General features: G+C 43.5%; 1 protein-coding gene and 1 pseudogene across 1 annotated transcript; one reads left to right on the top strand and one right to left on the bottom strand.

Moving 5' to 3' along the window:
- The first annotated feature begins 7193 nt into the window (after positions 1–7193).
- LOC141474780 (olfactory receptor 4N5-like) lies at positions 7194–8124 on the top strand. The gene is given in 4 exon segments (XM_074162856.1): positions 7194–7416; positions 7419–7801; positions 7803–7948; positions 7950–8124. Coding segments are annotated over 4 exon segments (927 nt in total).
- Positions 8125–11991: 3867 nt separating this feature from the next.
- LOC141474786 (olfactory receptor 4D1-like) lies at positions 11992–12981 on the bottom strand (annotated as a pseudogene).
- Between the last annotated feature and the right edge of the window lie 243 nt (positions 12982–13224).

The following is a 13224-nucleotide window of genomic DNA, read 5'->3' as shown; positions in this document are numbered from 1 at the left end:
AGTCGTTATAGTCACTGTGTGGGTGGTGGATACATCCATCCCGGCTGATCCACTGTTTTCCCTGATAGCTTGTCATAGAGGGTTGCGTCTGCACTGACCCTAGAAATGGGTTGCCAGGATTGTAGGGCATTTGCGTACAGGGCATTTGTGTCTGCACGCGCCCCTTTGCGCTCTTCTTGCCGTTTCCCGGCTGTAATGGTTGGCCATTAAGGTGATATTTAGAGTGACATTGCTTAGCAACATGTCCAACCCTTCCACACCTATAGCAATTCATTTCTGCTGTGTCCCCCGCCGTATTGACTTTTCCCGAGCCAGTTCCTCCCGTTTTTTTCTTGGGGCATTCAGCTTTTACATGACCTGTTTGACCACAGCCATAGCATTTTTGGCCCTGTACTCGCATGGCTGCCATTGCGGCAGCGAGTGCAATCATTTTATGCTCCACAGATCCAACCTTGGCACAAGCAGTAATCGTTGCCTCTAAGGCTGGGTCTCCTGGTAATGCCTCAACTATTTTTTGACAGTCTGCATTAGCATTGTCGCGAGCCAATTGTTTCACTAACATTTCACGGAGGCGCGCATCAAACACTTGATGTTCAACAGCAGCTTGTAACTTTTCAACAAAGGAGAGAAATGGTTCTCGAGTGCCTTGTTTAATGGTGGTATATTTTTGTTTTGGTTCTGTCAATTCTGCAGTGCGAATTATTGCCTCGATGCCTATATTTTTTACTTGTTCAAGCACCAAGGGGGGCCACTGCGCTTGATGCTGTGGGTTATTGAATTGCCCAGCACCCATTAAAACATCAGCACCATTGCCATAGCGAGGATCACCCTGTGGAAACTGCAGATTCGCTACGGCCTGCGCCTCAGCCCTTTGCTGCCCAATATTTCAAAACACTGCAAGCTGCACAGGTTGAAAAATGATCTGAGCAATATGAGTAATATCATAAGGGGTCATAGCTTCCATTGACAATAATTGTATCAGTTGCATTACTGCCGGGGAGTTGGGGCCATACTGGGCGGTGGCCTTTTGTAAATCCTGAATCACCTTCCAGGAATAAGTAGCATGCTCATGAGGCTCCCCTGCTGCTGGGTCATGATACACCACGGGAAACGCTGCAGGCCCAGCAGTCTCAACATTCAAAGGTTCATCAGTGGTGAGGGGAACGGATATATTCTCTGATAAATCCCAGTCGCCCAACTCCATAGCTTTAGCTTTGACCTTTTTCCAGAATCGCACAGGATTTCGCGGTCTAGCCGTAATTGAGGCTGGAGGTAAATCCCAAGTACGAGGGTATTTTGTTCTACACTCTGCCCCCCCTTGCTCAGAACGTTTTACTGGTGCAGGGGTATGCAAAGGGGGACCCGGATTCTCAGGGACTACCTCCTCAAGCTCATTTTGCCCTGTCATAGGATCATCCTGATCAACATTAACGTCCGAATCCTCTGGCAGAGGTGGATACAAAAAGGGGTTAAGTGACGGCCGTGCCTTTTGCTCTTCCGCAATCGGCACTGGTGGAGCAGAGGGCTGCACACACTCTCCTGACTTAGATACAGGGAGTCCCTCCTGCGGCCACACATATCCTGAATCTGCCGCTTGTTTATGTGAGTCTCTTGCCGCTTCTATCTGTTCTCGGGGCAGCACATACTTATACTTTTTTCCTTCGGAAAGCCGTGTCCCGCCCCCCCATCTTCTTTCTTGGTTACAGGGGGTTTTAGGACCGGGGGTTTTGGGACCGCAGATGGATCCACCCCTCCTTTTAAGTCCGGCCCGAAAGGATCAGGGAACTCATTTTTTCCCACCATCTCCGCCTGCTCCCTCTGCTCTTTAAGCCCTTTCAAAGTCTCTAGTAGCAAACGCCACGTTGCCTCTCGTAGCGCCATCAAACAATTTATCACCCAAGTCCTTCAACTGTGATACACTAAACGCTGTGACAGTGGTAACTTCAATGCCTTGTCTTTTGCCCCAGAGCAACATTTTCCGTAAAGTCAACTCAGGGAGGTCCACGCCTCGCCGTTTCAAAAGCAACTGCCACATAGAGAGTATGATACCCTCTTCTTTGGACAAGTTCCCTCCCATGTTCCCAGTAGCTCACCTCTCCAGGTGTCTTATTCACGTTCCGGATCAATCAGCAGCTCTCTCTGCCGCTCTCAGCTATACTGGGCTCCGTCTCCACGGCTATCTCCAGCTGTCTTTTTTCCTATCCAGAATCACATCTGGGTCACCAGATGTCGTTGTTGTTGAGACGGACAAACGACACAGCCAGCAATCTTCAGAAGTTCAAGCAGTAACAGTCTACCTTTATTAGCACACGTATTTTCTTATATATTCTTTCTTAACACATGTGTTCTTTTACTATTGGTTACATATTGTTATAACAATATATCATTGGTTGTCTCTTGCAAAACATCAAAACTACTCCTTATCTTGTCAGTCTCCAGCTGGTACCTAAAAGTTGTTTTACTTCTCAGGATGTTTTCTACTCCCTTCTTTCTCAAGGATATACTTTAATCTCTGCAAGGTCAACTCCTGACTCCATTCCCACAATCAAGGGTTCCACGGACCCGCCGCAGTCCCCCACACCATCCCTACACTTCCTAAGAGGAATTATATCTTTTTCCTTCCACTCTATCCCTCAGGTTGCTATGTTGACTTATTCAGGTGTAGATATATATATCAGCAGCATTGTAAATTATTCAGTATGAGCACCCCCTTAAATAACTCATGAAAAGATGGCTTCACTGTAGAAAAGACCAGAATGAGCCGTCACACTCACAGATTGTGATTCTTGGGTCTCCTGTAAGCTGCTTCTTTTTGAACTAAATAATTTAAAGGACTGAAAAGAGATAAATTAAGAAATTCATTATGTAATTTTCCTGGTAAATTTGCCTCCAGTAGTGAAGGCAAATTTACCATCAGTGAAAACAGGAAGAAGGAACAGACCTGAGTTCAGAGAGCCAGTCTTCTGCACTGTGAAAGGGAGACTGCACCATCTGCAGTTGAAGGGTGAAAAGGATCTGGACACAGGCAGACTAATAACATCAGAGAAGTAGGTAGAAAAATTGGGAAACATTTACCATCTAGCTAAAGTGGTGTAGCAGGAAACAGAAAAGAGGGAGTAACCTTGATTGGTTCTTTGCTGGTTAGGGCTGAACAACCCAGAGTAGTAGATACTGAGCTGTGTGGAGAGATATATATGCAAAGCCACGAAAGTCAAATGCTACAGATGTCTCTATAACCAAGTCAAAGTGAAGGGAGGGTGTTGTTTCTGCATTTGCTGGATGTGCAGGATACAGCAGAGTGGAGTGATATGTTCCTGCATGAATCTTTCTGTCATGAGATGAGATGGGAAGAGGCTGGAGCTGAACAAACCAAATAGAGGGAATTTAAAGTGAGGCAAAGAGTAACTCAGATAGAGATGGATAACGATTCGCGGTCAGCTGAGAAATTTATACACACATACAGCACAATGAGTCCTTCAGCTGTCCATGAAAGAAAGGAAGAGATGGAGAAAACAAAGAATGTCAAGAAAATTTTTAATTTCAAGGCATGACATGAAATTTTGACTTTTCACAAAAACATCAAAAAGTGATGTTAGGAGTATTTTTTTCTCTTGTTTTTATTCCTTTCTTATGTTCCTTTCCTATTTATTTTCTTTATTCTGAATTTTACAACTTTTTGCTACTTTATCTCCTCTTAGTTGTTTTTATGTTTTTCATTTCTACTGTCAATAACGATTTCATTTCTCACTGGCCTCAATAAGGGAACTAAACAAACTGTTCTAAAACTAAAAACTAAATGGGCATTCTCTCCCACTAAAACATTTTTGGTATGCTTTATTCTCTACCTCAATTTTTCTGGTGAAGTTACTAATGCAGTAATAGGCAGATGCCTTCATGTAGACAGCCATACCTCTTTCACAGAATCATAGAATCGTCCAGGTTGGAAGAGACCCTTGGGATCATCGAGTCCAACCATCTACCCTACTCTACAAAGTTCTCCCCTATATCATATCCCCCAAAACCACATCTAAATGTCTCTTAAACACATCCAGGGATGGTGACTCAACCACCTCCCTGGGCAGCCTGTTCCAATGCCCGACCACTCTTTCTGTGAAATATTCTTTCCTAATGTTCAGTCTAAACCTACCCTGCTGGAGCTTGAAGCCGTTCCCTCTTGTTCTGTCATTAGTTACCTGTGCGAAGAGACCAGCACCAACCTCTCTACAGTGTCCTTTCAAGTAGTTGTAGAGAGTGATGAGGTCTCCCCTCAGCCTCCTCTTCCTCACACTAAACAGTCCCAGCTCTTTCAACCACTCTTCATACAATTTGTTTTCCAGGCCCCTCACCAGCTTCATTGCCCTCCTCTGCACTTGCTCCAGCACCTCGATATCTCTCTTGTATTGAGGTGCCCAAAACTGGACACAATACTCCAGGTGTGGCCTCACCAGTGCTGAGTACACGGGCACAATCACCTCCCTACTTCTGCTGGTCACGCTGTTTCTAATACAAGCCAGGATGCCATTGGCTTTCTTGGCCACCTGGGCACACTGCCGGCTCATATTCAGCTGCTTGTCAATTAGAACTCCCAGGTCTCTTTCTTCCAGGCAGCTTTCCAACCACACTTCCCCAAGCCTGTAGCGCTGCTTGGGGTTATTGTGGCCCAAGTGCAGAACCTGGCACTTGCCCTTGTTGAAACTCATACCATTGATTTTGGCCCAATGATCCAATCTATCTAGGTCTCTCTGTAGAGCTTCCCTATCCTCCTGGGAATCAACACTCCTGCTTAACTTGGTGTCATCTGCAAACTTGCTGATGATACACCCTATGTCCTTGTCGAGATCATCAATAAAGACATTAAACAGAAATGGTCCTAACACTGAGCCCTGAGGCACACCACTTGTGACCGGCCGCCAGCTGGATTTAAATCCATTGAGCACCACTCTTTGGGACCTTCCAGTCAGCCATATCTTGACCCAGCGGATCATATGCTCATCCAGGCCGTGTGAAGCCAGTTTTTCCACAAGAATGTTATGGGGAACAGTATCGAATGCTTTTCGAAAGTCCAGGTATACAATATCAACAGCCTTTCCCTCGTCCAATAATCTGGTTATCTTGTCATAGAAGGAGATCAGGTTCGTCTGGCAGGACCTGCCTTCTATAAACCCATGCTGACTAGGCCTGATCCCCTGGTTCCCCATTATGTGGGTTTTGATGGCACTCAAGATGACCTGCTCCATGACCTTCCCTGGTATCGAGGTTTTGTAGTGAAATGGAAGAAAAAATCTGGAGGCAAAACCTCATATAACTTTCTTCTGACCCAAAAGAAGAAAAAGAAGTAGGAGGCATAAAAGAACATAGATAAATGGAAATACTTTTTTAAAAAAAATCCTGACCAATTTTTATGGTTTTCTTCCCTAGGGAGGTGTTAAAATCCACAGTTCCATTCAAAATATATGTAAATGCAATTATTTTATACATTATTGTGGCGGTGTGCTCTCCCTGTTTCCCACGCCCACCCCTCCCCCGGCTCCTGCTCAGGCCTTGGCCATTGTGGCCATCACAACATCAGTTGCAATAACTTGCATCTGGACTTTGGGGGATGGCTGGCAACACAGCCAAAACACTGTCTGGAGTGGGGACCTAGATATTTTGTTCCCATGAGAATATGGCTATAGGTCAATTATCTTACTGTATAAATAGCGGACAGCCCAAGAGCCCTTTGACCTCTCCTGTATGGCAGCAGGCTGCATGCCAGGATCTCCCCTTTTGTGAGGACGCTCGCTTAAGGTTCTACTCCTTGAGGTTGAGAGATTCCTTGCTGCAACAGATTCTCCATAAGGGACTAATAGCATGCTAAACTTTGAAATCTTAGCTAAGTAATATAAAGGGTTGATTGCACATATATAATCCTTTAGACATAAACCATTGACCAAGTCTGGGACTAAGACTGGATTCAGCCGCACCTAGGCTCCTCTCTGAGAAGGAGTTTAAAAAGCAAGGGGGTCCTTTCTGAACCTCATCACTCAACAGGAGGGTCTCCCCGACAGCTTGTCTGACCCTGTCTATGCAGTAAACAACAGAGTGTACCTTGACATCGAATCTCATAAAACACTATCGCATTTACTACTGGTTTTATCGCACTTACTACTGATTTTGTTAAATCACTGTTTCACCTTAATAAATATTTCACTACTTCACTCTAACTAGTGAAGTTGATCACTCCGTCCGCAACACTTATATGAAAGAAATGTCAGTTTATTTTCCAGAATGCCATCACACTGATCCACAGTGGATTAATTTCATAGAGATATTTAGATCACTGAATTTTATTTATGTTTCCAGTGTTCTGTTGACTTCATTGGAAAATTAGATACTGCTGTGGGATTTCTCCAGAGAAAGGTGGAAATCTGAATGCTATCTAGACATCCTCAACTCCCTTGAAAGACAATAGGGAAAAATGAAATATTTTGGAAAATACTTGAACAGATATATGCTAGAGAAAATTTACATAGAATTCATCATTCCCTGGGGTGCCTATACTTACATAATTTAGTATAAAGGGATTTTAAATTGTTTAATTTCAAACAACTTTGCATCTGTCAGATGAATTCCACTGAGGAATTCATAAACCTTCCTTCAGATGTGAGTGAACTACACTTTGTTTCCATTTACACTGAGTGGCTATGATTTAGGTTAATTGTGTGATTTTAGTGTGCACTTCATCTAGCTTTGTTTAGCTTTCTACCCTATAATTAAATCTATCTACCCTGGAAGGACCTGCTTTTGTCAACCAGAAAGGGAGTAGACATGACTAGCTCAATTACAGCCATCTACACCTTAAACCTCAAAAATTAGCCTACCCGTGGAAGAATGGACTGATACTTTATGACCTATAGTCCATCCAGGTGCCAGTTCCCAGGGTGCCAAGAAAACAAAGAACATCTGATAAAATGTGAACATTTCCACTTTACATTTCCAGTAAAATGCTCAAGTTACTGGGAATCTAAATTACTGGCTTTCAAGTATTTCACCATTAGGTGTTCCCTAAGACTAGGAAATGGGAAAGGGCATGCATTTTAGACAATCTAAATATCTCCCAGGTTGTCCAGACATTTCTGTAGATTTGCACTGGTGTGGTTTCCCCCACCACCACCATGATTACTGTCTATTTTTCAGGATTCTGCGGAGTGGAAATGGATCATGAGAACTATACAGTAGTTACAGAGTTTGTTTTGTTGGGATTGTCCCAAAACCATTAAATCCAGATGATTCTCTTCCTCTTCTTCCTGCTCTTCTATATGATCATTCTGCCAGGCAACATCCTTATCATTCTCACAATTCGGGGGGATTCTCAATTGGGATCACCCATGTATTTTTTCCTGGCCAATTTGGCATTCTTGGACATCTGCTACTGTTCAGCCAACCCAAAATGTTGGCTGACTTTTTCTCACACCATAAGACCATCTCCTACAGGGCCTTCATGGCTCAGCTTTTCTTCCTCCACTTCCTGGGAGCACCTGAAGCTTTCCTGCTCATGGTCATGGCCTATGACCTTTATATAGCCATTTGCAAACCTCTTCATTACAACAGGTTTCTCAACAGGGGGGTATGCCATGTCCTGGTTGGAGCTACACGGGGTGGGGGCTTCATCCATGGCATCAATCTATTTGCTCTCAGCATCCACCTCCCCTTATGTGGTCCCAACATCCTGGACAACTTCTTCTGTGATGTCCATCCATTGGTCAAGTTGGCCTGTACCAACACTTACATAGTGGAGCTTTTGATGTTCCTCAACAGTGGAGTTAATTATCATTATGTGCTTTGCACTTCTTCTAATCTCCTACACTGTCCTGTTGCTAAAGCTCCAGACACAGTCCTTCAGGGAAAATAACAAAGTAGCCTCCACCTGTGTTTCCCACATCATTGTGGTTTTAGTCATGTGTGGCCCAGCTGTATATATATGGTTTACCCTTCCAAGCTGTCCTAAAGGAAAAAATTGTTGCTGTTTTCCATACAGTCATCTTCCCCTTGACTAATCCCATGATCTATACCTTTTGTAACCAGGAGATCAAGGGCTCGATGTGGAAGCTGGTCAGCAAATACATACTTTGGATCAGAAAATAAAAAAAAATTTTGAAGTAATAAGTGAAAGCTTTTTAATTTTTGTTTTGTTAACACAATTTTCTTAGGAACAACTCAATACTGTACATTATGTAGCAACTTAATATATATTAAGCAAGCTTCAAATAATTTTCTTCTAATTATCAAAAAACCTTAGGGTGACACTAAAACCTGTATGGAATAACTTAGAGCAGAACTATACTGTGTAAAGAAATTAACACAGTTGGGCTATGAAGTTCTAGTGTTAAAATTCTGTATCTCTGCAGAAATTAACTGGCAGGTGTGAAGCATTTATAGAGTCATTACTGAACTTCTGGTCCAGATGCAGATAGCCAAAATCAAGCATGTTAGTTCAATATTTCAGCTTATACTTAAATTTCTGACTTTAGACACTGCCTGCTGTTTGACTCTAGTCCTGAATGAGTTGATGAGTTCAGCTTTTCCACAAAGAGAGCATGTGCAAGTCACTGGATGATCTAGCTTGTTGTCAAGCTTTCCTTTTTCATACAGCATAGGGAGGCCACTGAAATCTGAAATCAGAAGTCAACTACCAAGTAAAAATCAAAGGCAATGTGAACATAGGCTTACGGTAGGCACCAGTGGCAGGATTTTTCTATCAAGATATACACATCTACAGCATCAGAATTAGTAACGTAAGGATTCCTGCATAATTGATGGGTGTTTCTAGCAAGCAATTCAGCTAACCCATTTATATTGGTTACTTTGGGAAGAAATAAACCATACCTTAGGCATTTTTATCTTGCCCTTAGTACTCGCTCTGTAATCTACTTCTTGGCTTGATTCCAAGGTGGAATCACAGAATATCTCAAGTTCTAAGGGACCCATAAGGATCACTGAGTCCAGGTCCCTGCTCCTTGCAGGACTACTTAAAACTAAATCATATGACTAAGAGCATTGTCCATATGCTCCTTCAACTCTGACAGACTCGGTTCCCTGACCACTTCTCTGGGGAGCCTGTTCCAGTGACCGATCACCCTGTCAGTGAGGAACCTTTTCCTAATGTCCAATCTGAACCTCCCCTGATACAGTTTCTTTCCATTTCCTTGTGTCCTGTCACTGGTCACCAGAGAGAGATCAGCACCTCCACTCTGCTGGCCCCATTAAGGAAGTTGTGGACTGTGATGAGGCCACCCCTCAGCCTTTTTTTCTCCAAGCTGAACAAACCAAGTAAGTCTTGCCTCAAGGCTTTTCACCATATTTGCTGCCTTTCTCTGGACAGGCTCTAATAGTTTGGTGTCTTTTTTATATTGTGGCACCCAAAACTGCACACAGTACTCGAGATGTACCAGTGTAATGTAGATTAGGACAATCACCTTCCTTAACTGACTATCTATGCTGTGCTTGATGCGCCCCGGCACATGGCTGGCTCTTTTGGCTGCCAGGACACACAGTGACTCATATTCAATTACCATCAACCCAAATCCCCAGATCTCTTTCTGCAGGGATGCTCTCCAGCCTCTCATCCCCCAATTTTTTGTATAACCAGGATTATCCCATCCCAGGTAGAGAATCTGCACTTGCTTTTGTTAAATTTCATATGGTTGGTGATTGCACAGCACTCTAGTCTACCCAGATATCTCTGTAAGGCCTCTTTACCCTTGAGGAAGTCCACAGCTCCTCCTAGTTTAGTATCATCAGCAAATTTAATGTATGTTCAACTCCTGTGTCCAGATCATTTATAAAACATTGAAGAGAAGTGGCCCTAAAATTGAGCCCTGGGTAACCCCTCTGGTGAGTGGCTGCCAGCCTGATATTACCCCATTTACTGTAACTCTTTGAGCCTGACTCATCAACCAATTGCTCACCCATCATGTTATGGACTTGAATCAGCCAAATAATTTCTTTTGAGGGGAAATCAGGATTTCATAGAGGATGGTTTCCTTTAGTGCGTATTCTGTTAGGCAGGGTAAGTGCAGAGTGTACTATGGTTACATCCACAAAGTCTTCCAATAATAGCCTTTGTGAAATCCTGTTACATGCTATAAAAATCCAAATATAGTTTCCTTAACTGTCCTACCTATCCTCTGGCAAAAGAAAATGAGTGCCTTACAAAAAGTGCCTTTCTCCTTCTGTCAGAGGCCACAAGCATGCAGCCTCCTCCATCCTGGGACTCTTCCTCACCACTCGATAAAGTATGCCCTCCAGTTTTATGTCCTTTAGTGCCACAAGGGACTTTGGCTATTGCCTCTGCTCTGTCTCTTCTTGCCATCCTGTTCTGGTTCTCTGGTGCATAATCTGCTCACTTCATCCCATGACTCCTTCACCTGGCAACTCAGTACCTTCACCATGGTTTGTTTCCCCACACATGAAACCACCATCCCTCTAAACCCAGCAAGAGGAACCTGTGTGTACTGGATGTACTGGGAAACTTTCTTCAGCTAGAGCTGTCTCCATGATTCTCAAGGAGCAAGATTACCACCATTCTGAGCAGTCTCACATTTTCTGGAGCAGAGTTTCTGTCCCTTTGCACTCCTGTCATGTAATGGGTCCAGAAACCAGTCCTTCAGCACTTCTTCAGCAGCGAAAGATAACTAGTCTTTGTCTATATCATCTAAGTGATTTACCTCAGCCAGCGGACCAGAAGTGTTCACATGCACACTGCCCACAGCTAGCCCCCTTAAGGGGGGTCTGGTTGCACCCATAGTGCACAGAACTTTTATCATCTCTGGCACAGTACCTACTCCACAGACCTTTTGGGGGCCCTTTTTAGCTTACCATGTGGGGCACACAGGACACTTCTCTGCATTTGAGATCCAAAGCACTATACTAATTCTGATTGTGAGTCGTAGAATAGGTCATTTGTAGGTTAGGTGGCTCGATGCTCAGCAGCACTTTTTGGGGCAGTTCTAGAAACTTTTTCCTCCACCCAGCATCCTCCTTGAAGTGATGTCAGATATTCCTGCAGACAGAATTTCCTCTTCTCTGAATCCATCCCACTTCTGCAGGTCTCCACCTGGTTCCAGGTGGCCCAGTTTTGGGCCTGGCATGTCTTTAAAACTTTTAAGATCCTCTACAAGGATCTACAAAGAAATTTTAATTTTTTCTAATACAGGAAGCAGTATAGGAGGTCTGTCTCCTCATTTACCACCTCTGTCCTTGAATAGCATCATGTTCAGAATGCTTGTTCTGTATAGAAGGCTCTGTGGGTTTGTAGGAGATCATGGTCATATAAGGATTGTTGGGATAAAACTGGAGGATGGGATAGAGCAAAGAAGAGAGGAATGGTGAGGGAAAAATCTATCCCTGGACCACCCTTGAGTGATCACTGGGACAATCTTATCCCTCAACTACCTCCATGTTGTCTAATGTGGGACCACGATGCTTCACTCCAGAAGGGATCCTAAAAGCCATACAGTCCACCTGAAGTGAGGATAAGGGTGTAAAAAGGGAGTAAACTAAACCTACAGCTGACACAGGGACATAAAGACCTTTTGTAATTATGTGACAGGCAGAAATAAGACAGCTTTACCAAGCTGGCCTTCAGATGCGTTAACCTAGAAATAAAACTACACTAGATTGCTAAAGAGAAGTGAGGGGTGTGCCAGAGTGGAAGGTCTAGCCGTGATTTCAACAGGAGAGAACAAGGTCTTGGTCAGGGCCTTGACCTTGTATGGTCAGTATCCAGGTCAGTATCCAGGGTGTGCCATGCTGCTGTTTTTGCAGGTGATTTTTTTACAGAAAACTCTCATCAGGCCCTACAAATTACACCATACTGCACACTCCATGAAGAAGAAGAAAACATGTGACTGACCTTCCTAAGCTGATGTGAGGGGAATGTTGTCTCCATCTGACATCTAGAAATTTGCCCACTTACTGAAGGAGCAGGAATCTCAGTGGTGAGCAGTTTTCTCATGGAAGCACCAGATCTGATGTCTTTGGATCTGCTGGCTGATCTAGTTTCTGTATCTCTCCTGAGAGAAAGATTTTCCTCAGTGTTCTCCTGATGGCCTTTTTCATCTCAGTGTTTCTCAGTGTGTAGATAATGGGGTTTAGCACTGCAGTGACCACAGTACAAACAATGGAGGCCACCTTGTCCATGGGGAATTTCTTATAAGGCCAAGCATAGATGAAAATGCAGGGGATGAATATTAAGCTCACAACAGTTATCTGGTTCCACAAGTAGACAGGGCTTTCTGCTTCCCTTCTGTGATGCATGTCCTTTTCTTCAGCAAGATGACAGTGTAAGAAATAATCAAGACTACAAAAAAAAATAATGAGAATCACTCCTCTACTAAATACCATCTGTAGTTCAGCTATGCGGGTGTCAGTGCAGGCCAGTTTGAAGACTTGAGGGACATCACAGTAGAAATTGTCCAGTACATTGGAGCCACAGAATGGTAGCTGGAGAAGAAAACCAATTTGTACAACAGAGTGAACAAATCCACTGAACCATGCAATTGCCACCAATCCCGTGCACATATTACAGTTCATGACAGACCAGTAACACAGTGGCTCATAGATGGCCACATATCTATCAATTGCCATCCCAACAAGGAAAAAAGCCATTGCACCAGCAATGAAATAGAAGAAGAACATCTGGAGGAAACACTCATTGAATGAAATCATTGTATGTTGGGTGAGGAGGTTTGACAGCAGTTTGGGAGTATTGATTGAGGAATCACTGACATCAAGGAAAGCCAAGTTGGCCAAGAGGAAGTACTTGGGTGTATGGAGCTGGTGATCAGCAGCTACAGTTGCAATGATGGTGAAGTTCACCAGCCAGGTTACCACATAGATGAGAAAAAAGGTCACATAGAGATAATACTGCAGCTTGCGACTCTGTGTCAGGCCCCACAGGACAAATTCTGTCACAGTGGTGGTGATGTTCTTTGATTCCATTCTTGATCCCTGCACCAGCAAGAGCAATAAATGTGGTTATAAACATGCATTGGAGTACAGAATCACTATAACACAGAATTGTAAAATTATTTACGTTAGACATGACTTCTAGAAATCAAGTCTCACAAACTCCAGGGACCTGTTCAAGTATATGACCAGTGTCATGGAAAAAATAAACAAACAAAAAAAATCCCTTATATTTAGTAATTTAGTATGTTCCAATTAGTGTCTGTTGCGCTTCAA

The sequence above is a fragment of the Numenius arquata genome, chromosome 23, assembly GCF_964106895.1.
Source record: "Numenius arquata chromosome 23, bNumArq3.hap1.1, whole genome shotgun sequence".
NCBI classification, from domain to species: Eukaryota; Metazoa; Chordata; class Aves; order Charadriiformes; family Scolopacidae; genus Numenius; species Numenius arquata.
This window is presented reverse-complemented; position numbering and strand designations above follow the sequence as displayed.